This window comes from Salvelinus alpinus, chromosome 8 (genome assembly GCF_045679555.1).
Source record: "Salvelinus alpinus chromosome 8, SLU_Salpinus.1, whole genome shotgun sequence".
Lineage (NCBI taxonomy): Eukaryota > Metazoa > Chordata > Actinopteri > Salmoniformes > Salmonidae > Salvelinus > Salvelinus alpinus.
This window is the reverse complement of record NC_092093.1, coordinates 3,788,281-3,812,834: the sequence shown is the minus strand read 5'-3', so window position 1 is coordinate 3,812,834 and position 24,554 is coordinate 3,788,281. Positions and strand designations below refer to the sequence as shown.

General features: G+C 49.9%; 1 protein-coding gene across 1 annotated transcript in view; it reads right to left on the bottom strand.

The window, feature by feature from the left end:
* nbas (NBAS subunit of NRZ tethering complex) overlaps positions 1–24,554 on the bottom strand; it is a 400,078-nt gene that overhangs the window by 219,781 nt on the left and 155,743 nt on the right. The window contains exons 37-40 of the mRNA XM_071412456.1: positions 23,846–23,956; positions 19,230–19,353; positions 5,341–5,417; positions 5,094–5,231 (exon numbers count right to left, since the gene is read on the bottom strand). Coding sequence (XP_071268557.1) covers positions 5,094–5,231; positions 5,341–5,417; positions 19,230–19,353; positions 23,846–23,956 — 450 coding nt within the window. The remainder of the gene's footprint in view (positions 1–5,093; positions 5,232–5,340; positions 5,418–19,229; positions 19,354–23,845; positions 23,957–24,554) is intronic.

Sequence of the window (24,554 nt, the reverse complement as noted above, 5' to 3'; positions counted from 1 at the left end):
CCACTCTTCAGGGAAGGCATTAATATGGAGTTGGTCCCCCCTTTGCTGCTATAACAGCCTCCACTCTTCAGGGAAGGCATTAATATGGAGTTGGTCCCCCCCTTTGCTGCTATAACAGCCTCCACTCTTCAGGGAAGGCATTAATATGGAGTTGGTCCCCCCTTTGCTGCTATAACAGCCTCCACTCTTCTGGGAAGGCTTTCCCCTAGATGTTGGAACATTGCTGCTATAACAGCCTCCACTCTTCTGGGAAGGCTTTCCACTAGATGTTGGAACATTGCTGCTATAACAGCCTCCACTCTTCTGGGAAGGCTTTCCAGTAGATGTTGGAACATTGCTGCTATAACAGCCTCCACTCTTCTGGGAAGGCATTAATATGGAGTTGGTCCCTCCTTTGCTGCTATAACAGCCTCCACTCTTCTGGGAAGGCATTACTATGGAGTTGGTCCCCCCTTTGCTGCTATAACAGCCTCCACTCTTCAGGGAAGGCATTAATATGGAGTTGGTCCCCCCTTTGCTGCTATAACAGCCTCCACTCTTCTGGGAAGGCTTTCCCCTAGATGTTGGAACATTGCTGCTATAACAGCCTCCACTCTTCTGGGAAGGCTTTCCACTAGATGTTGGAACATTGCTGCTATAACAGCCTCCACTCTTCTGGGAAGGCTTTCCAGTAGATGTTGGAACATTGCTGCTATAACAGCCTCCACTCTTCTGGGAAGGCTTTCCCCTAGATGTTGGAACATTGCTGCTATAACAGCCTCCACTCTTCTGGGAAGGCTTTCCACTAGATGTTGGAACATTGCTGCTATAACAGCCTCCACTCTTCTGGGAAGGCTTTCCACTAGATGTTGGAACATTGCTGCTATAACAGCCTCCACTCTTCTGGGAAGGCTTTCCACTAGATGTTGGAACATTGCTGCTATAACAGCCTCCACTCTTCTGGGAAGGCTTTCCACTAGATGTTGGAACATTGCTGCTATAACAGCCTCCACTCTTCTGGGAAGGCTTTCCACTAGATGTTGGAACATTGCTGCTATAACAGCCTCCACTCTTCTGGGAAGGCTTTCCACTAGATGTTGGAACATTGCTGCTATAACAGCCTCCACTCTTCTGAGAAGGCTTTCCACTAGATGTTGGAACATTGCTGCTATAACAGCCTCCACTCTTCTGGGAAGGCTTTCCACTAGATGTTGGAACATTGCTGCTATAACAGCCTCCACTCTTCTGGGAAGGCTTTCCACTAGATGTTGGAACATTGCTGCTATAACAGCCTCCACTCTTCTGGGAAGGCTTTCCACTAGATGTTGGAACATTGCTGCGGGGACTTGCTTCCATTCAGCCACAAGAGCATTAGTGAGGTCGGGCACAGTACCACAACCCACTACTGGGAGGGAACAGGACCACAACCCACTACTGGGAGGGAACAGGACCACAACTCACTACTGGGAGGGAACAGGACCACAACCCACTACTGGGAGGGAACAGGACCACTACTGGGAGGGAACACGTTCAGTCACAGTGTGTTGTGTTCAGTCACAGTGTGTTGTGTTCAGTCACAGTGTGTAGTGTTCAGTCACAGTGTGTAGTGTTCAGTCACAGTGTGTAGTGTTCAGTCACAGTGTGTAGTGTTCAGTCACAGTGTGTAGTGTTCAGTCACAGTGTGTAGTGTTCAGTCACAGTGTGTAGCGTTCAGTCACAGTGTGTAGCGTTCAGTCACAGTGTGTTGCGTTCAGTCACAGTGTGTTGCGTTCAGTCACAGTGTGTAGCGTTCAGTCACAGTGTGTAGCGTTCAGTCACAGTGTGTAGCGTTCAGTCACAGTGTGTTGCGTTCAGTCACAGTGTGTTGCGTTCAGTCACAGTGTGTTGCGTTCAGTCACAGTGTGTTGCGTTCAGTCACAGTGTGTTGCGTTCAGTCACAGTGTGTTGCGTTCAGTCACAGTGTGTTGCGTTCAGTCACAGTGTGTTGCGTTCAGTCACAGTGTGTTGCGTTCAGTCACAGTGTGTTGCGTTCAGTCACAGTGTGTTGCGTTCAGTCACAGTGTGTTGCGTTCAGTCACAGTGTGTTGCGTTCAGTCACAGTGTGTTGCGTTCAGTCACAGTGTGTTGCGTTCAGTCACAGTGTGTTGCGTTCAGTCACAGTGTGTTGTGTTCAGTCACAGTGTGTTGCGTTCAGTCACGGTGTGTTGTGTTTAGTCACAGTGTACTGCGTTCAGTCACAGTGTGTTGTGTTCAGTCACAGTGTGTTGTGTTCAGTCACAGTGTGTTGTGTTCAGTCACAGTGTGTTGCGTTCAGTCACAGTGTGTTGCGTTCAGTCACAGTGTGTTGTGTTCAGTCACAGTGTGTTGTGTTCAGTCACAGTGTGTTGCGTTCAGTCACAGTGTGTTGCGTTCAGTCACAGTGTGTTGCGTTCAGTCACAGTGTGTTGCGTTCAGTCACAGTGTGTAGCGTTCAGTCACAGTGTGTTGTGTTCAGTCACAGTGTGTTGTGTTCAGTCACAGTGTACTGCGTTCAGTCACAGTGTGTTGTGTTCAGTCACAGTGTGTTGTGTTCAGTCACAGTGTGTTGTGTTCAGTCACAGTGTGTTGCGTTCAGTCACAGTGTGTTGCGTTCAGTCACAGTGTGTTGCGTTCAGTCACAGTGTGCTGTGTTCAGTCACAGTGTGTTGTGTTCAGTCACAGTGTTTAGTTAAGTCTGAATGAATATCAGTCACATGGTTTTCAGTGTAGCACATGCGTATAACGTTTAGAAAACGGGGGAAAGTGTCCGGGGACGTGGGTGAACAAAACGCTACTTAATTATCCCCCGTGGTGTTGCAATACTTGGCCTGGTATCTTAAGACAAATGTTGATATCGTGACAACGCTAATTTGGGGAGTCATAATTTCAGGATTATAATCTAACTCAGTCACCATTCTGAACAATGAGTTCCTTCTGCCTTTACAGTCTGGGCTCATCCCCAGCCAGCTAGAATATATATTTTTTAGGAGGACCTGGGAAAATGTGATCTTTATTTAAACATGACTGGAGACGTGTTAGCAGAATCTTTAAAAAGGCCCAACACAAAAGTTACAGGGTAACTCTACTGCAAACAGCAACAAATTGAGATCAATAAATACCAGCTTGTCTTGAATGTGAACATCTAATGTCGCCCTGGGGAAAGGGGAGACACGTTGTAGCCAGCAATATGACGTCCATCTAGCCTGGAGGACCACATTTTAATGTCCTAAAACTTTCCATTGGCACAGACTCACACAACTATTTTTTTTGTAATTTTGCTATAGAACTAACCCTAACCCTAACCTAAACCTAAACCTAACCCTAACCTAACCTAACCTAACCCTAACCTAACCTAACCCTAACCAACCCTAACCCGTCCTCTCACTGTCAACAGCATTTATTTTCAGCAAACTTAACATGTGTAAATATTTGTATGAACATAACAAGATTCAACAACTGAGACATAAACTGAACAAGTTCCACAGACATGTGACTAACAGAAATTGAATAATGTGTCTCTGAACAAAGAGGGGGTCAAAATCAAAAGTAACAGTCAGTATCTGGTGTGGCCACCAGCTGCATTAAGTACTGCAGTGCATCTCCTCCTCATGGACTGCACCAGATTTGCCAGTTATTGCTGTGAGATGTTACCCCACTCTTCCACCAAGGCACCTGCAAGTTCCCGGACATTTCTGGGGGGAATGGCCCTAGCCCTCACCCTCCGATCCAACAGGTACCAGATGTGCTCAAAGGGATTGAGATCCGGGCTCTTCGATGGCCATAGCAGAACACTGACATTCCTGTCTTGCAGGAAATCACACACAGAACGAGCAGTATGGTTGGTGGCATTGTCCTGCTGGAGGGTCATGTCAGGATGAGCCTGCAGGAAGGGTACCACATGAGGGAGGAGGATGTCTTCCCTGTAACGCACAGTGTTGAGATCGTCTGCAATGACAACAAGCTCAGTCCGATGATGCTGTGACAGACTGCCCCAGACCATGACGGACCCTCCACCTCCAAATCGATCCCGCTCCAGAGTACAGGTCTCGGTGTAACGCTCATTCCTTTGACGATAAATGCGAATCCAACCATCACCCCTGGTGAGACAAAACCGCGACTCATCAGTGAAGAGCACTTTTTCCCAGTCCTGTCTGGTCCAGCGACGGTGTGTTTGTGCCCATAGGCGACGTTGTTGCCGGTGATGTCTGGTGAGGACCTGCCTTACAACAGGCCTACAAGCCCTCAGTCCAGCCTCTCGCGGACAGTCTGAGCACTGATGGAGGGATTGTGCGTTCCTGGTGTAACTTGGTCAGTTGCTGTTGCCATCCTGTACCTGTCCCGCAGGTGTGATGTTCGGATGTACCGATCCTGTGCAGGTGTTGTTACACGTGGTCTGCCACTGCGAGGATGATCAGCTGTCCGCGTTGTCTCCCTGTTGGGCTGTCTTAGGTCTCTCACAGTACATACATTGCAATGTATTGCCTTGGCCACATCTGCAGTCCTCATGCCTCCTTGCAGCATGCCTAAGGCACGTTCACGCAGATGAGCAGGGACCCTGGGCATCTTTCTTTTGGTGTTTTTCAGAGTCAGTAGAAAGGCCTTTTTAGTGTCCTAAGTTTTCATAACTGTGACCTTAATTGCCTACCGTCTGTACGCTGTTAGTGTCTTAACGACCGTTTCCACAGGTGCATGTTCACTGTTTACGGTTCATTGAACAAGTATGGGAAACAGTCTTTATACCCTTTACAGTGAAGATCTGTGAAGTTATTTGAATTTTTATGAATTATCTTTGAAAGACAGGGTCCTGAAAAAGGGACGTTTCTTTTCTTGCTGAGTTTATTTGCCGTACGCGTTGATGACTGTAGGCTATGTTAAAACAAACCACAGCTATTGATCCTGTCTAAATCATGCTCTCTGCTGTCGTGTTTTATTATAATTATTATTATTAATTTTAATTATTTTTATGTATTTATTTCTGTATAGACAGGAGTAACTAGCATTTAGGAAAATGTTATTGACTTTTTGGGAAGCTTAGCTCATTAGACACCACACCTATGGCTGAACTACACACACCACAAAACACACCGTGTACTCACCCTGTAGAGAGTGTGTGTGTTGGCCTTAAGGCACGGGACCAGGTGGTTGTAGATCTGTAGACTATAGTAGTAGGCTGCTAGCTGCAGGGACAGGGCCGTGTGGGGCTGCTTCTCAAAACACCTGTTAGCATCCAGGACCTGGGGGGGGGGGGGGGGGGGGGGTACCAGTGTGGGGTATACAGGTGAAAAGAAGTCAACATATGGATGAATGTAACTGACCAATCAGAGAGCAGAGCGTGTGTGTTACCTGCGGCAGGGCCAGGAGATAGGCCAGAGCCAGGGTCATATCTCTGGGAAAGGCATCACAGGCCAGCTGTAGCAGTACTGAGAGAGAGACAGAGAGAGAGACAGAGAGAGAGACAGAGAGAGAGACAGAGAGAGAGACAGAGAGAGAGACAGAGAGAGAGACAGAGACAGAGAGAGACAGAGAGAGAGAGAGACAGAGACAGAGACAGAGACAGAGAGACAGAGAGACAGAGAGAGAGAGAGAGAGAGAGAGAGAGAGAGAGAGAGACAGAGAGACAGAGAGAGAGACATGAAATGTTAGCATATGTTTCCCATGCCAATAAAGCCCCTTGAATTGAATTGAGAAAGAGTGGGGGGGACAGGGAGAAAGAGTGGGGGGGACAGGGAGAAAGAGTTGGGGGGACAGGGAGAAAGAGTGGGGGGGGACAGGGAGAAAGAGTGGGGGGGGACAGGGAGAAAGAGTGGGGGGGGACAGGGAGAAAGAGTGGGGGGGGACAGGGAGAAAGAGTGGGGGGGACAGGGAGAAAGAGTGGGGGGGACAGGGAGAAAGAGTGGGGGGGACAGGGAGAAAGAGTGGGGGGGACAGGGAGAAAGAGTGGGGGGGACAGGGAGAGAGAGTGGGGGGGACAGGGAGAAAGAGTGGGGGGGACAGGGAGAAAGAGTGGGGGGGACAGGGAGAAAGAGTGGGGGGGACAGGGAGAAAGAGTGGGGGGGACAGGGAGAAAGAGTGGGGGGGACAGGGAGAGAGAGTGGGGGGGACAGGGAGAAAGAGTGGGGGGGACAGGGAGAAAGAGTGGGGGGGACAGGGAGAGAGAGTGGGGGGGACAGGGAGAAAGAGTGGGGGGGACAGGGAGAAAGAGTGGGGGGGACAGGGAGAAAGAGTGGGGGGGACAGGGAGAAAGAGTGGGGGGGACAGGGAGAGAGAGTGGGGGGGACAGGGAGAAAGAGTGGGGGGGACAGGGAGAAAGAGTGGGGGGGACAGGGAGAAAGAGTGGGGGGGACAGGGAGAGAGAGTGGGGGGGACAGGGAGAAAGAGTGGGGGGGACAGGGAGAAAGAGTGGGGGGGACAGGGAGAAAGAGTGGGGGGGACAGGGAGAGAGAGTGGGGGGGACAGGGAGATAGAGTGGGGGGGACAGGGAGAAAGAGTGGGGGGGACAGGGAGAGAGAGTGGGGGGGACAGGGAGAAAGAGTGGGGGGGACAGGGAGAAAGAGTGGGGGGGACAGGGAGAAAGAGTGGGGGGGACAGGGAGAAAGAGTGGGGGGGACAGGGAGAGAGAGTGGGGGGGACAGGGAGAAAGAGTGGGGGGGACAGGGAGAAAGAGTGGGGGGGACAGGGAGAAAGAGTGGGGGGGACAGGGAGAAAGAGTGGGGGGGACAGGGAGAAAGAGTGGGGGGGACAGGGAGAAAGAAAGTGCGAGACTTTACTTTAAATCTAAATATAAATAATAATAATAATAAATATTTGCACAAAATAATTGAAAATGTCTTTACTCTTTGGAACTTGTGTGAGTCTGTTTACTGTAGATTTGTATAGTTTATTTCACTTTTTTGTTTATTATCTACTTCACTTGCTTTGGAAATGTTAACATTTCATGTTTCCCATGCCAATAAAGACCTTAAACTGACATTTAATTGAGAGCGGTGGGGAGGAGAGGGGGAGCGGTGGGAAGGAGAGGGGGAGCGGTGGGAAGGAGAGGGGGAGAGAGAGAGAGCGGTGGGAAGGAGAGAGAGAGAGAGGAGGAGGGACTAAAGCTGAGCTCTACCATCAAGAGAGAGAGGCGGTGGCAAGTCAAATTCAAGGACTTAAGTACTTTTTCACGCACTAACATTTATTCTCAAGGATCATCCATTTTTAAATAGTTCCTATTATGCAATTGTTTCTTGTCGCCACCAGATGGCAGTATATCGCGACAACCTCATGAAAAACACAACGTACTATTCATCACCACCTGACAGGTTCTCCTCAATAACACGCGTTACATTACTTATTGACTACATACATGAATCTTTCAAATTGTTGCGTACATAACGAGCACACACGACTCATTCATGATTCAGAGGGAGCAGCGTAACACAACGAACACACGACTCATTCATGATTCAGAGGGAGCAGGCGTAACATAACGAGCACACGACTCATTCATGATTCAGAGGGAGCAGGCGTAACATAACGAGCACACGACTCATTCATGATTCAGAGGGAGCAGGCGTAACATAACGAGCACACGACTCATTCATGATTCAGAGGGAGCAGGCGTAACATAACGAGCACACGACTCATTCATGATTCAGAGGGAGCAGGCGTAACATAACGAGCACACGACTCATTCATGATTCCACTCGTTTGCAGAGGTTGGTGCGATTACAACTCAGATCAAGAATCCTTCTGACCGTTGAACAACGATTACAACTCAGATCAATAAGCCTCCTGAGCTTTGATGAACACCAGGAATACAATAATTAGTGGATAAACTGTCATTAACAAAATAAAACGCTGAGTAAACGGTGTTTACTCTCCACTACATCCCTGGTTGGGTCTGGCAAAACCCATTCATAAACATCAATATCCTGCCAGACAGGATCGACATTTGCCCGGCATTTCAGCTCCCTATGTGACATTTGGCGGCACCTAACCAGTCAGTTCTGTACCTGGCCGACTGAGTGGCAGTCAGTTCTGTACCTGCCTGACTGAGTGGCAGTCAGTTCTGTACCTGCCTGACTGAGTGGCAGTCAGTTCTGTACCTGCCTGACTGAGTGGCAGTCAGTTCTGTACCTGCCTGACTGAGTGGCAGTCAGTTCTGTACCTGCCCGACTGAGTGGCAGTCAGTTCTGTACCTGCCTGACTGAGTGGCAGTCAGTTCTGTACCTGCCTGACTGAGTGGCAGTCAGTTCTGTACCTGCCTGACTGAGTGGCAGTCAGTTCTGTACCTGCCCGACTGAGTGGCAGTCAGTTCTGTACCTGCCCGACTGAGTGGCAGTCAGTTCTGTACCTGCCTGACTGAGTGGCAGTCAGTTCTGTACCTGCCCGACTGAGTGGCAGTCAGTTCTGTACCTGCCCGACTGAGTGGCAGTCAGTTCTGTACCTGGCCGACTGAGTGGCAGTCAGTTCTGTACCTGCCTGACTGAGTGGCAGTCAGTTCTGTACCTGCCTGACTGAGTGGCAGTCAGTTCTGTACCTGCCCGACTGAGTGGCAGTCAGTTCTGTACCTGCCCGACTGAGTGGCAGTCAGTTCTGTACCTGGCCTGACTGAGTGGCAGTCAGTTCTGTACCTGCCTGACTGAGTGGCAGTCAGTTCTGTACCTGCCTGACTGAGTGGCAGTCAGTTCTGTACCTGCCCGACTGAGTGGCAGTCAGTTCTGTACCTGCCTGACTGAGTGGCAGTCAGTTCTGTACCTGCCTGACTGAGTGGCAGTCAGTTCTGTACCTGCCTGACTGAGTGGCAGTCAGTTCTGTACCTGCCTGACTGAGTGGCAGTCAGTTCTGTACCTGCCCGACTGAGTGGCAGTCAGTTCTGTACCTGCCCGACTGAGTGGCAGTCAGTTCTGTACCTGCCCGACAGAGTGGCAGTCAGTTCTGTACCTGCCTGACTGAGGCAGTGTGGGTAGAATGAACGAGCTTGGAAATTAATTTGCAAGACCAATACATTTTTCATATCAACATTTTCAATCTGTTGTTCTCATTATAAACCAACTTGAGAAAATGTCTGGTTTTCAAGATAATCCAGTACTTGAATTTGACAAATGCAAGTACTTTAAGTACCTCAAGCACTTTGTGAGAGGGCGAGAGATCGAGAGCGAGAGAATGAGCGAGAGAACGAGAGAGAACGAGCGAGAGAACGAGCGAGAGAACGAGCGAGAGAGAACGAGAGCGAGAGAGTGAGAGAGTGAGAGAATGAGAGCGAGAGAGCTAGAGAACGAGAGAGCAAGAGCGAGAGAACAAGAGTGAGAGCACGAGAGAGCGAGCGAACGAGAGAGAGCGAGAGTGAGAGCACGAGAGAGCGAGCGAACGAGAGACAGCGAGAGAGAGACAGCGAGAGAGAGAGAGCGAGCGAGAGACAGCAAGAGAGGGAGAGCGAGAGAGAGAGAGGGACAGCGAGAGAGAGAGAGACAGCGAGAGAGAGAGAGAGACAGCGAGAGAGAGAGAGACAGCGAGAGAGAGAGAGACAGCGAGAGAGAGAGAGACAGCGAGAGAGAGAGAGACAGCGAGAGAGAGAGACAGCGAGAGAGAGAGAGACAGCGAGAGAGAGGGAGACAGCGAGAGAGAGGGAGACAGCGAGAGAGAGGGAGACAGCGAGAGAGAGGGAGACAGCGAGAGAGAGAGACAGCGAGAGAGACAGCGAGAGAGAGAGAGAGAGAGAGAGAGAGAGAGAGAGAGAGAGAGAGAGAGAGAGAGAGAGAGAGAGAGAGAGAGCAAAGCTGAACTCTACCAAGAGAGAGAGCTACCATCAAAATACTTTCTCCCTGCCACCATACAGCAGGTGAACGCAAGCATTTCCCACCACTCCACCCTGGACTAATGACTACCTGGCCCACCACTCCACCCTGGACTTGAACAGCCTTTATGACCAGGTCCACCTCTACAAGGCAGCAATCCCAACTTTTGCGGACGTCACCCTCAACCACAGCCCCAGCACTTCACACAGGAGCAACAGAGCAACGGACACCCCGCCCATACCAGCTGGAGACCCGCCCAGACCAGCTGGAGACCCGCCCAGACCAGCTGGAGACCCGACCCTCCCAGACCAGCTGGAGACCCCGCCCAGACCAGCTGGAGACCCTCCCAGACCAGCTGGAGACCCTCCCAGACCAGCTGGAGACCCGCCCAGACCTGTAAGACCTCTTCCTGAAGGACCTGTACCCAGAGAACCAAAGCCCAGAGGACCTGCGCCGAGAGAACCCACGCTCAGAGAACCCACGCCCAGAGAACCAAAGCCCAGAGGACCTGCACCGAGAGAACCCACGCTCAGAGAACCTGTACCCAGAGAACCCACGCCTAGAGTACCTGCACCCAGAGAACCCACACTCAGAGAACCTGCACCGAGAGAACCCACGCCCAGAGAACCCACGCCCAGAGAACCCACGCCCAGAGAACCCACGCCCAGAGAACCAACGCCAAGAGGACCTACACCCAGAGAACCCACGCAAAGAGGACCCACGCCAAGAGAACCTGTACCCAGAGAACCCACGCCCAGAGAACCCACGCAAAGAGGACCCACGCCCAGAGAACCCACGCCTAGAGAACCTGCACCGAGAGAACCCACGCCCAGAGAACCCACGCCCAGAGAACCAACGCCCAGAGAACCAACGCCAAGAGGACCTACACCCAGAGGACCCGCGCCAAGAGAACCCGCGCCTAGAGAACCCACGCCCAGAGAACCCACGCCCAGAGAACCCGCGCCCAGAGAACCCGCGCCCAGAGAACCCGCGCCCAGAGAACCCGCGCCCAGAGAACCCGCGCCCAGAGAACCCGCGCCCAGAGAACCCGCGCCCAGAGGACCCGCGCCCAGAGGACCCGCGCCCAGAGAACCCGTGCCCAGAGAACCCGCGCCCAGAGAACCCGCGCCCAGAGAACCCGCGCCCAGAGAACCCGCGCCCAGAGAACCCGCGCCCAGAGAACCCGCGCCCAGAGAACCCGCGCCCAGAGAACCCGCGCCCAGAGAACCCGCGCCCAGAGAACCCGCGCCCAGAGAACCCGCGCCCAGAGAACCCACGCCCAGAGAACCCACGTCCAGAGAACCCGCGCCCAGAGAACCCGCGCCCAGAGAACCCGCGCCCAGAGAACCCGCGCCCAGAGAACCCGCGCCCAGAGAACCCACGCCCAGAGAACCCGCGCCCAGAGAACCCGCGCCCAGAGAACCCGCGCCCAGAGAACCCACGCCCAGAGAACCCACGCCCAGAGGACCCACGCCCAGAGGACCTGCACCGAGACCACAGCATCACCTGCCACTCCCCAACCAGTTAAACCCTCCACCCCCAAACAAACCCTGGCCACACACTATATAGGCCTCCCCCATATCAGACCTATGCCTCTTCTGCCCACCTCATGCCCCCCCACCCCTGCGGTAAGGACCTCAACATGACAGCAAGATATGTGACCCGATTCAGGAAACTAGGCGTACGTTGCAAGTCACAACTTTACAGGAGAGCCGTTTGAATGTAAATTATCTCAACAGAATGTCCTCCTGTGTGCTACCTATATCCCCCCACTAGAATCCCCAAACTTTAATGAAGACAGCTTCTCCATCCTGGAGGGAAAATCAATCATTTCCAGACCCAGGGACATGTACTAGTCTGTGGCGACCTAAATGCCAGAACTGGACAAGAACCTGACACCTTCAGCACACAGGGGGACAAACACCTACCTGGAGGTGACAGCATTCCCTCCCCCATAAGCCCCCCGAGGCACAACTACAAACACATAACCGTCCAGAACGGGTCACGACTCCTGCAGCTCTGTCGCAGCTCTGTTGGTAATGTACATAGTCAATGGTAGGCTTCGAGGGGACTCCTATGGTAGGTTCACCTATAGCTCATCTCTTGGCAGTAGCACTGTAGACTACTTTATCACTGACCTCAACCCAGAGTCTCTCAGAGCGTTCACAGTCAGTCCACTGACACCCCTATCAGATCACAGCAAAATCACAGTCTATTTGAACAGAGCAATACTCAAAGCCAGAGACTCTCAGAGCGTTCACAGTCAGCCCACTGACACCCCTATCAGATCACAGCAAAATCACAGTCTACTTGAGCAGAGCAATACTCAAAGCCAGAGTACCAAAGGAACTGAATAATATTAAGAAATGCTATAGATGGAAGGAATGTAGTGTGGAAACCTACCAAAAAACAATTAGGCAACAACAAATTCAATCCCTTCAGACAATTTCCTGGACAAAAGGTTTCACTGTAGTCGTGAAGGTGTAAAATTGGAGGTAGAAAACCTAAACAATTCATTTGACCTCTCAGCAGACAACCTGAGAAAATGAACAACAATAACAAATGGTTTGATGAAGAATGCAACACCCAAAGAAATGAAATGGAGAAACCTGTCCATCCAAAAACACACAGACCCAGAAAACCTGAGTCTACACCTTCACTGTGGTGAATCACTAAAACAATACAGAAATACACTACGGAAAAGAAGGAACAGCACAGAAATCAGCTCAATGTAATTGAAGAATCCATAGACTCTAACCACTTCTGGGAACATTGGAAAACAATAAACAAACAACACAAAGAGTTATTTATCCAAAAACGGAGATGTGTGGGTAATATTTTTGGTCCTATATCAAAGAACAAACGGCAAAACCATATACATGATCAAATCCAAATCTTAGAATCAACTATTAAAGACTACCAGAACCCACTGGATTCTCCAATTACCTTGAATGAACTACAGGACAAAATACAAACCCTCCAACCCAAAAAGGCCTGTGGTGTTGATGGTATCCTTAATGAAATGATCAAATATACAGACCACAAACTCCAATTGGCTATACTTAAACTCTTTAACATCATCCTCAGCTCTGGTATCTTCCCCAGTATGTGGAATCAAGGACTGATCACCCCAATCCACAAAAGTGGAGACAAATTTGACCTCAATAACGACCGTGGGAATATGCATCAACAGCAACCTTGGGAAAATCCTCTGCATTAATCACTAACAGCAGTCTAGTTAATTTCCTCAATGAAAACAATGTACTGAGCAAATGTCAAATTGGCTTTTTTACCAAATTACCGTACGACAGACCACGTATTCACCCTGCACACCCTAATTGACAAACAAACAAACCTCATTGGCATGAGGGTCTGCTATACACATTGATGGAAAGTGTCGTTGGGGGAAAAACATACGACATTATAAAATCCATGTACACAAACAAGAGTGCGGTTAAAAATGGCAAAAAAACGAATTTCTTCCCACAGGGCCGTGGGGTGAGACAGGGATGCAGCTTAAGCCCCACCCTCTTCAACATTTATTGGCGAGGGCAATAGAACAGTCTGCAGCAGTCCCTCGAGCTTTAATGGCATGGGAAACGTATGTTTACATTACCAAAGCAAGTGAAATAGATAAACAAAATGTAAATAAACAATATAAAATGAACAGTAAACATTACACTCACAGAAGTTACAAAATAATAAACATTTGAAATGTCATATTATCTGTATATACAGTGTTGTAACGATGTGCAAATAGTTAAATTACAAAAGGGAAAATATATAAACAAAAATATGGGTTGTATTTACAAAGGTGTTTGTTCCCTCCCTCCCTCCCTCCCTCCCTCCCCCAGTGTGTGTTTGTGTGCTACCCTCTGTGGCAGGGAACAGGGTCTCTCCCTCTCTCCCTCCCTCCCTCCCTCCCTCCCCAGTGTGTGGTTGTGTACTACCCTCTGTGGCAGGGAACAGGGTCCCTCCCTCCCTCCCTCCCTCCCCCAGTGTGTGGTTGTGTACTACCCTCTGTGACAGGGAACAGGGTCTCTCCCTCTCTCCCTCCCTCCCTCCCCAGTGTGTGGTTGTGTACTACCCTCTGTGGCAGGGAACAGGGTCCCTCCCTCCCTCCCTCCCCAATGTGTGGTTGTGTGCTACCCTCTGTGGCAGGGAACAGGGTCTCTCCCTCTCTCCCTCCCTCCCTCCCTCCCTCCCCAGAGTGTGGTTGTGTACTACCCTCTGTGGCAGGGAACAGGTCCCTCCCTCCCTCCCTCCCTCCCCAATGTGTGGTTGTGTACTACCCTCTGTGGCAGGGAACAGGGTCTCTCCCTCCCTCCCTCCCTCCCTCCCCAATGTGTGGTTGTGTACTACCCTCTGTGGCAGGGAACAGGGTCCCTCCCTCCCTCCCCAATGTGTGGTTGTGTACTACCCTCTGTGGCAGGGAACAGGGTCTGTCCCTCCCTCCCTCCCTCCCTCCCCAATGTGTGGTTGTGTACTACCCTCTGTGGCAGGGAACAGGGTCCCTCCCTCTCTCCCTCCCTCCCTCCCTCCCTCCCCAGTGTGTGTTTGTGTACTACCCTCTGTGGCAGGGAACAGGGTCTCTCCCTCCCTCCCTCCCTCCCCCAGTGTGTGGTTGTGTACTACCCTCTGTGGCAGGGAACAGGGTCCCTCCCTCCCTCCCTCCCTCCCTCCCCAGTGTGTGGTTGTGTACTACCCTCTGTGGCAGGGAACAGGGTCCCTCCCTCCCTCCCTCCCTCCCCAGTGTGTGGTTGTGTACTACCCTCTGTGGCAGGGAACAGGGTCCCTCCCTCCCTCCCTCCCCAGTGTGTGGTTGTGTACTACCCTCTGTGGCAGGGAACAGGGTCCCTCCCTCCCTCCCTCCCTCCCTCCCCAGTGTGTGGTTGTGTCCTACCCTCTGTGGCAGGGAACAGGGTCCCTCCCTCCCTCCCTCCCCAGTGTGTGGTTGTGTACTACCCTCTGTGGCAGGGAACAGGGTCTCTCCCTCCCTCCCTCCCTCCCTCCCTCCCCAGTGTGTGGTTGTGTCCTACCCTCTGTGGCAGGGAACAGGGTCCCTCCCTCCCTCCCTCCCTCCCTCCCTCCCCAGTGTGTGGTTGTGTACTACCCTCTGTGGCAGGGAACAGGGTCCCTCCCTCCCTCCCTCCCTCCCCCAGTGTGTGGTTGTGTACTACCCTCTGTGGCAGGGAACAGGGTCTCTCCCTCCCTCCCTCCCTCCCTCCCTCCCTCCCCATGTGTGGTTGTGTACTACCCTCTGTGGCAGGGAACAGGGTCTCTCCCTCCCTCCCTCCCTCCCTCCCTCCCCAATGTGTGGTTGTGTACTACCCTCTGTGGCAGGGAACAGGGTCCCTCCCTCCCAAACCTCCCTCCATCCCTCCCTCCCTCCCCAATGTGTGGTTGTGTACTACCCTCTGTGGCAGGGAACAGGGTCCCTCCCTCCCTCTCTCCCTCCCTCCCCACTATATATTTTACCTCTTGGGGATGTTATTCGAAAACATAATGTTAACTTTCACTGCTATGCGGATGACACACAGCTGTACATTTCAATGAAACATGGTGAAGCCCCAAAATTGCCCTCGCTAGAAGCCTGTGTTTCAGACATAAGGAAGTGGATGGCTGAAAACTTTCTACTTTTAAACTCGGACAAAACAGAGATGCTTGTTCTAGGTCCCAAGAAACAAAGAGATCTTCTGTTAAATCTGACAATTCATCTTGATGGTTGTAAAGTCGTCTCAAATAAAACTGTGAAGGACCTCGGCGTTACTCTTGACCCTGATCTCTCTTTTGACGAACATATCAAGACTGTTTCAAGGACAGCTTTTTTCCATCTACGTAACATTGCAAAAATCAGAAATTTTCTGTCCAAAAATGATGCAGAAAAATTAATCCATGCACTTGTTACTTCTAGGTTAGACTACTGCAATGCTCTACTTTCCGGCTACCCGGATAAAGCACTAAATAAACTTCAGTTAGTGCTAAATACGGCTGCTAGAATCCTGACTAGAACCAAGAAATTTGATCATATTACTCCAGTGCTAGCTTCCCTACACTGGCTTCCTGTTAAGGCAAGGGCTGATTTCAAGGTTTTACTGTTAACCTATAAAGCGTTACATGGGCTTGCTCCTACCTATCTTTCCGAGTTGGTCCTGCCGTACATACCAATACGTACGCTACGGTCACAAGACGCAGGTCTCCTAATTGTCCCTAGAATTTCTAAGCAAACAGCGGGAGGCAGGGCTTTCTCCTATAGATCTCCATTTTTATGGAACAGTCTGCCTACCCATGTGAGAGACGCAGACTCGGTCTCAACCTTTAAGTCTTTATTGAAGACTTATCTCTTCAGTAGGTCATATGATTGAGTGTAGTCTGGCCCAGGAGTGTGAAGGTGAACGGAAAGGCTCTGGAGCAACGAACCGCCCTTGCTGTCTCTGCCAGGCCGGTTCCCCTCTCTCCACTGGGATTCTCTGCCTCTAACCCTGTTACAGGGGCTGAGTCACTGGCTTGCTGGTGCTCTTTCATGCCGTCCCTAGGAGGGGTGCGTCACTTGAGTGGGTTGAGTTACTGACGTGATCTTCCTGTCTGGGTTGGCGCCCCCCCTTGGTTTGTGCTGTGGTGGAGACCTTTGTGGGCTATACTCGGCCTTGTCTCAGGATTGTAAGTTGGTGGTTGAGGATTTCCCTCTAGTGGTGCGGGGGCTGTGCTTTGGCAAAGTGGGTGGGGTTATATCCTACCTGTTTGGCCCTGTCCGGGGGTTTCTTCGGATGGGGCCACAGTGTCTCCTGACCGCTCCTGTCTCAGCCTCCAGTATTTATGCTGCAGTAGTTTGTGTCGGGGGGCTAGGGTCAGTTGGTTACCTGGAGTACTTCTCCTGTCTTATCCAGTGTCCTGTGTGAATTTAAGTATGCTCTCTCTAATTCTCTCGTTCTCTCTTTCTCTCTGAGAACCTGAGCCCTAGGACCATACGTCAGGACTACCGGGCATGATGACACCTTGCTGTCCCCAGTCCGCCTGGCCTTGCTGCTATTCCAGTTTCAACTGTTCTGCCTGCGGTTATGGAACCCCTACCTGTCCCAGACCTGCTGTTTTCAACTCTTAATGATCGGCTATGAAAAACCAACTGAGATTTATTCCTGATTATTATTTGACCATGCTTGTCATTTATGAACATTTTGAAAATCTTGGCTCTCTCTAATTTTCTCCTTCTCTCTTTCTTTCTCTCGGAGGACCTGGGCCCTAGGACCATGCGTCGGGACTGCCGCCCGTGGTGACTCCTTGCTGTCCCCAGTCCGCCTGGCCTTGCTGCTATTCCAGTTTCAGCTGTTCTGCCTGCGGTTATGGAACCGCCACCTGTCCCAGACCTGTTGTTTTTCAACTCTTGATGATCGGCTATGAAAAGCCAACTGAAAATTATTCATGATTATTATTTGACCATGCTTGTCACTTATGAACATTTTGAACATCTTGGCATAGTTCTGTTATAATCTCCACCCGGCACAGCCAGAAGAGGACTGGCCACCCCTCATAGCCTGGTTCCTCTCTAGGTTTCTTCCTAGGTTTTGGCCTTTCTAGGGAGTTTTTCCTAGCCACCGTGCTTCTACACCCGCATTACTAGCTGTTTGGGGTTTTAGGCTGGGTGTCTGTACAGCACTTCGAGATATTAGCTGATGTACGAAGGGCTATATAAAATAAAATTGATTGATTGATTGATTGATGTGTGGTTGTGTACTACCCTCTGTGGCAGGGAACAGGGTCTCTCCCTCCCTCCCTCCCTCCCTCCCTCCCCAATGTGTGGTTGTGTACTACCCTCTGTGGCAGGGAACAGGGTCAATCAATCCCTCCCTCCCTCCCTCCCCAATGTGTGGTTGTGTACTACCCTCTGTGGCAGGGAACAGGGTCTCTCCCTCCCTCCCTCCCTCCCTCCCCAGTGTGTGGTTGTGTCCTACCCTCTGTGGCAGGGAACAGGGTCAATCCCTCCCTCCCTCCCTCCCTCCCTCCCCAATGTATGGTTGTGTACTACCCTCTGTGGCAGGGAACAGGGTCTCTCCCTCCCTCCCTCCCTCCCTCCCTCCCCAATGTATGGTTGTGTACTACCCTCTGTGGCAGGGAACAGGGTCTCTCCCTCCCTCCCTCCCCAGTGTGTGGTTGTGTACTACCCTCTGTGGCAGGGAACAGGGTCCCTCCCTCCCTCCCTCCCTCCCTCCCCAATGTGTGGTTGTGTACTACCCTCTGTGGCAGGGAACAGGGTCGGTCTCTCCCTCCCTCCCTCCCTCCCTCCCTCCCTCCCTCCCCAGTGTGTGTTTGTGTGCTACCCTCTGTGGCAGGGAACAGGGTCTCTCCCTCCCTCCCTCCCTCCCCAGTGTGTGGTTGTGTCCTACCCTCTGTGGCAGGGAACAGGGTCTCTCCCTCCCTCCCTCCCTCCCTCCCTCCCCAATGTGTGGTTGTGTACTACCCTCTGTGGCAGGGAACAGGGTCTCTCTCTCCCTCCCTCCCTCCCTCCCCAATGTGTGGTTGTGTGCTACCCTCTGTGGCAGGGAACAGGGTCCCTCCCTCCCTCCCCAGTGTGTGTTTGTGTGCTACCCTCTGTGGCAGGGAACAGGGTCTCTCCCTCCCTCCCTCCCTCCCTCCCCAGTGTGTGTTTGTGTCCTACCCTCTGTGGCAGGGAACAGGGTCTCTCCCCCCCTCCCTCCCTCCCTCCCTCCCCAGTGTGTGGTTGTGTCCTACCCTCTGTGGCAGGGAACAGGGTCTCTCCCTCCCTCCCTCCCTCCCTCCCTCCCTCCCCAATGTGTGGTTGTGTACTACCCTCTGTGGCAGGGAACAGGGTCTCTCTCTCCCTCCCTCCCTCCCTCCCCAATGTGTGGTTGTGTGCTACCCTCTGTGGCAGGGAACAGGGTCCCTCCCTCCCTCCCTCCCTCCCCAGTGTGTGTTTGTGTCCTACCCTCTGTGGCAGGGAACAGGGTCTCTCCCTCACTCCCTCCCTCCCTCCCTCCCTCCCCCAGTGTGTGGTTGTGTACTACCCTCTGTGGCAGGGAACAGGGTCTCTCTCCCTCCCTCCCTCCCTCCCTCCCCAGTGTGTGTTTGTGTGCTACCCTCTTTGGCAGGGAACAGGGTCTCTCCCTCCCTCCCTCCCTCCCTCCCTCCCCAGTGTGTGGTTGTGTACTACCCTCTGTGGCAGGGAACAGGGTCTCTCCCTCACTCCCTCCCTCCCTCCCTCCCCAGTGTGTGTTTGTGTGCTACCCTCTGTGGCAGGGAACAGGGTCTCTCCCTCCCTCCCTCCCTCCCTCCCTCCCCAGTGTGTGGTTGTGTACTACCCTCTGTGGCAGGGAACAGGGTCTCTCCCTCCCTCCCTCCCTCCCTCCCCCAGTGTGTGGTTGTGTACTACCCTCTGTGGCAGGGAACAGGGTCTCTCCCTCCCTCCCTCCCTCCCTCCCCCAGTGTGTGGTTGTGTACTACCCTCTGTGGCAGGGAACAGGGTCTGTCCCTCTGTCTTGGTCTCGGCCAGCTTCCCAGTCCGCAGTAGAACCTCAGCAAACTGCTCCTGAGGTACGGCATCATACGACTCATACACATCTTCACTCTGAGAGAAACAAGAGACAAGGTTTAGAATGAGAAGGGGTGAAGCCATGGGTGGGCCTGGGAGGGCATAGGCCCACCCACTAAGAAGTCTAGCCAATCAGAATGAGGCTTAATTAAATAAATAAATACTCCTCAGCCAGCCCACTCAGGTGGAAAGCTTCAAGTTCCTCTGCGTATATATCACTGACAAACTGAATTGGTCCACCCACACAGACAGTGTGGTGAAGAAGGCGCAACAGCACCTCTTCAACCTCAGGAGGCTGAAGAAATTTGGCTTGGCACCTAAAACCCTCACACACTTTTACAGATGTACAATTGATAGCATCCTGTCAGGCTTTATCACCGCCTGGTAAGGCAACTGCTCCGCCCATAAAGCTCTCCAGAGGGTGGTGCGGTCTGCCCAACGCATCACCGGGTGCAAACTACCTGCCCTCCTGCCCTCCAGGACACTTACACCACCCGATGTCACAGGAAGGACAACAAACCACACAAGCCACTGCCTGTTCCCCCCATGGCAGTATGACGGCAGTATGACGGCAGTATGACGGCAGTATGACGGCAGTATGACGGCAGTATGACGGCAGTATGACGGCAGTAGGCCGAGTATAGCATTAGTCATGTAAACACCTTACTACGGTTCATCTTAATCTGCGTAAGGTGATACTCGATGGCAAACATACGCCGATTAAAACACCTGGTTTCCTGAGCCATCTTTGTAATTAATATGTAAATGCTTACTCAGAGTTACAGCGGTCTATTGTATCTGGGCTGTAGCTCGAACAGCCTGAGATTCATTTTTGTTGTTGTGTGTGACCGAGTTCGGAAAACAAAAGAATTCATCCTCTTAGAAATAGTTTTCACATAGAAACTTTATATGTCTGAATTCTGAATAAAATATGCTCCACATAAATAACATTGGCGCTGTGGTATAACTGATGTTGATTGCCCATTTTCTGCATTTATCATTTTCTGCAAGTCCCCTCAGGTAGCCTGATTTCAGTATTGTCAGGGAAATCGTTATTCTTGCAAAGCACGTAAACGTTTAAATCAAACTATTATATTCATCTGACTTAATAATGGTATTATAGCATGGAACCATACTCTAAGGGTATAAAGAGGAGCAACAAGACAGTCAAGACATATAGGGCAGACAGGACAGACAAGACACACAGGACAGACAGGGAAGACAGGGCAGACAAAACAGATAAGTAAGACAGGGAACACAAGACAGACAGGACAGACAGGGCAGACAGAGAAGACAGGGCAGACATGACAGAAAGACAGGGCAGACAGAGAAGACAGGGCAGACAGAGAAGGCAACCTGTAAAATCAAATCAAGCCCAGGATGGACCGAGGGATGGACGGACAGAGGGATGGACGGACAGAGGGATGGACGGACAGAGGGATGGACGGACAGAGGGATGGACGGACAGAGGGATGGACGGACAGAGGGATGGACGGACCGAGGGATGGACGGACCGAGGGATGGACGGACCGAGGGATGGACGGACCGAGGGATGGACGGACAGAGGGATGGACGGACAGAGGGATGGACGGACAGAGGGATGGACGGACAGAGGGATGGACGGACAGAGGGATGGACGGACAGAGGGATGGACGGACAGAGGGATGGACGGACAGAGGGATGGTGAGTCTTTCTCCATCCTGATTGGTTTATACTGTTCAATTCAACCCAATACTAATTTCAACACTTATCATTTCTGCATTTCCTGCACTCAATTGCAGTGGTGGAAAAAGTACCCAAATCTCAAACTTGAGTAAAAGTAAAGATACCTTAATAGAAAAGGACTCAAGTAAAAGTTAAAACCCAGTAAAATACTACTCGAGTAAAAGTCTAAAAGTATTTGATTTTAAATATACTTAAGTATCAAAAGTAAAAGTATAAATAATTTCTCGAACGGAGCTCATGCAGTTTATTCTCCAGTGATTGCACGTTGGCCAATAGAACGGATGGTAGAGGAGGGTTACCCACCCGCCGACAAATTCTCACAAGGCACCCTGACCTCCGACCCCTGTATCTCTGTCTTTTCGTCATGCGAATGACGGGGATTTGGGACTGGTCTGGGAAAACCAGTATATCCTTCGCGTCAGACTCGTTAAAGAAAACATCTTTGTCTAGTTGGAGATGAGTGATCGCAGTCCTGATGTCCAGAAGCTCTTTTCGGTCATAAGAGACGGTAGCAGCAACATTACGTACACAATTAGTTACAAACAACGCAAAGAAACAGTTGGTTAGGAGACTAAAACGGCAAACATCCCCTCCAGCACCATTAATAGGGTTAGGAATAGAACACAATGGAATAGGATTAGGAATAGAACACAATGGAATAGGATTAGGAATAGAACACAATGGAATAGGATTAGGAATAGAACACAATGGAATAGGGTTAGGAATAGAACACAATGGAATAGGATTAGGAATAGAACACAATGGAATAGGATTAGGAATAGAACACAATGGAATAGGATTAGGAATAGAACACAATGGAATAGGGTTAGGAATAGAACACAATGGAATAGGATTAGGAATAGAACACAATGGAATAGGATTAGGAATAGAATAACAAGGGAATAGGATTAGGAATAGAACACAATGGAATAGGATTAGGAATAGAACACAATGGAATAGGATTAGGAATAGAATAACAAGGGAATAGGATTAGGAATAGAACACAATGGAATAGGATTAGGAATAGAACACAATGGAATAGGATTAGGAATAGAACACAATGGAATAGGATTAGGAATAGAACACAATGGAATAGGATTAGGAATAGAACACAATGGAATAGGATTAGGAATAGAATAACAAGGGAATAGGATTAGGAATAGAACACAATGGAATAGGATTAGGAATAGAACACAATGGAATAGGATTAGGAATAGAACACAATGGAATAGGATTAGGAATAGAACACAATGGAATAGGATTAGGAATAGAATAACAAGGGAATAGGATTAGGAATAGAATAACAAGGGAATAGGATTAGGAATAGAACACAATGGAATAGGATTAGGAATAGAACACAATGGAATAGGATTAGGAATAGAACACAATGGAATAGGATTAGGAATAGAACACAATGGAATAGGATTAGGAATAGAACACAAGGGAATAGGATTAGGAATAGAACACAATGGAATAGGATTAGGAATAGAATAACAAGGGAATAGGATTAGAACACAATGGAATAGGATTAGGAATAGAACACAATGGAATAGGATTAGGAATAGAACACAATGGAATAGGATTAGGAATAGAACACAATGGAATAGGATTAGGAATAGAACACAATGGAATAGGATTAGGAATAGAATAACAAGGGAATAGGATTAGAACACAATGGAATAGGATTAGGAATAGAACACAATGGAATAGGATTAGGAATAGAACACAATGGAATAGGATTAGGAATAGAACACAATGGAATAGGATTAGGAATAGAACACAATGGAATAGGATTAGGAATAGAATAACAAGGGAATAGGATTAGAACACAATGGAATAGGATTAGGAAGAGAATAACAATGGAATAGGATTAGGAATAGAACACAATGGAATAGGATTAGGAATAGAACACAATGGAATAGGATTAGGAATAGAATAACAAGGGAATAGGATTAGAACACAATGGAATAGGATTAGGAAGAGAATAACAATGGAATAGGATTAGAACACAATAGAATAGGATTAGGAATAGAATAACAAGGGCATAGGAATAGAACACAATGGAATAGGATTAGAACACAATGGAATAGGATTAGGAATAAAATAACAAGGGAATAGGATTAGGAATAGAATAACTAGGGAATAGGATTAGGAAGAGAATAACAATGGAATAGGATTAGAACACAATAGAATATGATTAGGAATAGAATAACAAGGGAATAGGAATAGAACACAATGGAATAGGATTAGAACACAATGGAATAGGATTAGGAATAAAATAACAAGGGAATAGGATTAGGAAGAGAATAACAATGGAATAGGATTAGAACACAATGGAATAGGATTAGAACACAATGGAATAGGATTAGGAATAGAACACAATGGAATAGGAATAGAACACAATGGAATAGGATTAGGAATAGAACACAATGGAATAGGATTAGGAATAGAATAACAATGGAATAGGATTAGAACACAATGGAATAGGATTAGGAATAGAACACAATGGAATAGGATTAGGAATAGAACACAATGGAATAGGATTAGGAAGAGAATAACAATGGAATAGGATTAGAACACAATGGAATAGGATTAGAACACAATGGAATAGGATTAGAACACAATGGAATAGGATTAGAACACAATGGAATATGATTAGAACACAATGGAATAGGATTAGAACACAATGGAATAGGATTAGAACACAATGGAATAGGATTAGGAATAGAACACAATGGAATAGGATTAGAACACAATGGAATAGGATTAGGAATAGACCAACACAAGCACACACACAACTTACCTGGTCTACATATGGGTCATCAAACAGTCCCTGGTAGAAGGGGTTAACACCCTGTCTCTCCAGACCACTGTTCTCCTCTCCTCCTACAGCCTTGGAGCCTCCACTCCGGCCCTGGGGACAGACAGACAGACAGACCTACTACCGTGGGATAGAGCCCTGGGGACAGACAGACAGACCTACTACTGTGGGATAGAGCCCTGGGGACAGACAGACAGACCTACTACCGTGGGATAGAGCCCTGGGGACAGACAGACAGACCTACTACCGTGGGATAGAGCCCTGGGGACAGACAGACAGACCTACTACTGTGGGATAGAGCCCTGGGGACAGACAGACAGACCTACTACCGTGGGATAGAGCCCTGGGGACAGACAGACAGACCTACTACCGTGGGATAGAGCCCTGGGGACAGACAGACAGACAGACAGACCTACTACCGTGGGATAGAGCCCTGGGGACAGACAGACAGACCTACTACTGTGGGATAGAGCCCTGGGGACAGACAGACAGACAGAACTACTACCGTGGGATAGAGCCCTGGGGACAGACAGACAGACCTAATACTGTGGGATAGAGCCCTGGGGACAGACAGACAGACAGACCTACCGTGGGATAGAGCCCTGGGGACAGACAGACAGACAGACATACTACCGTGGGATAGAGCCCTGGGGACAGACAGACAGACAGACCTACTACCGTGGGATAGAGC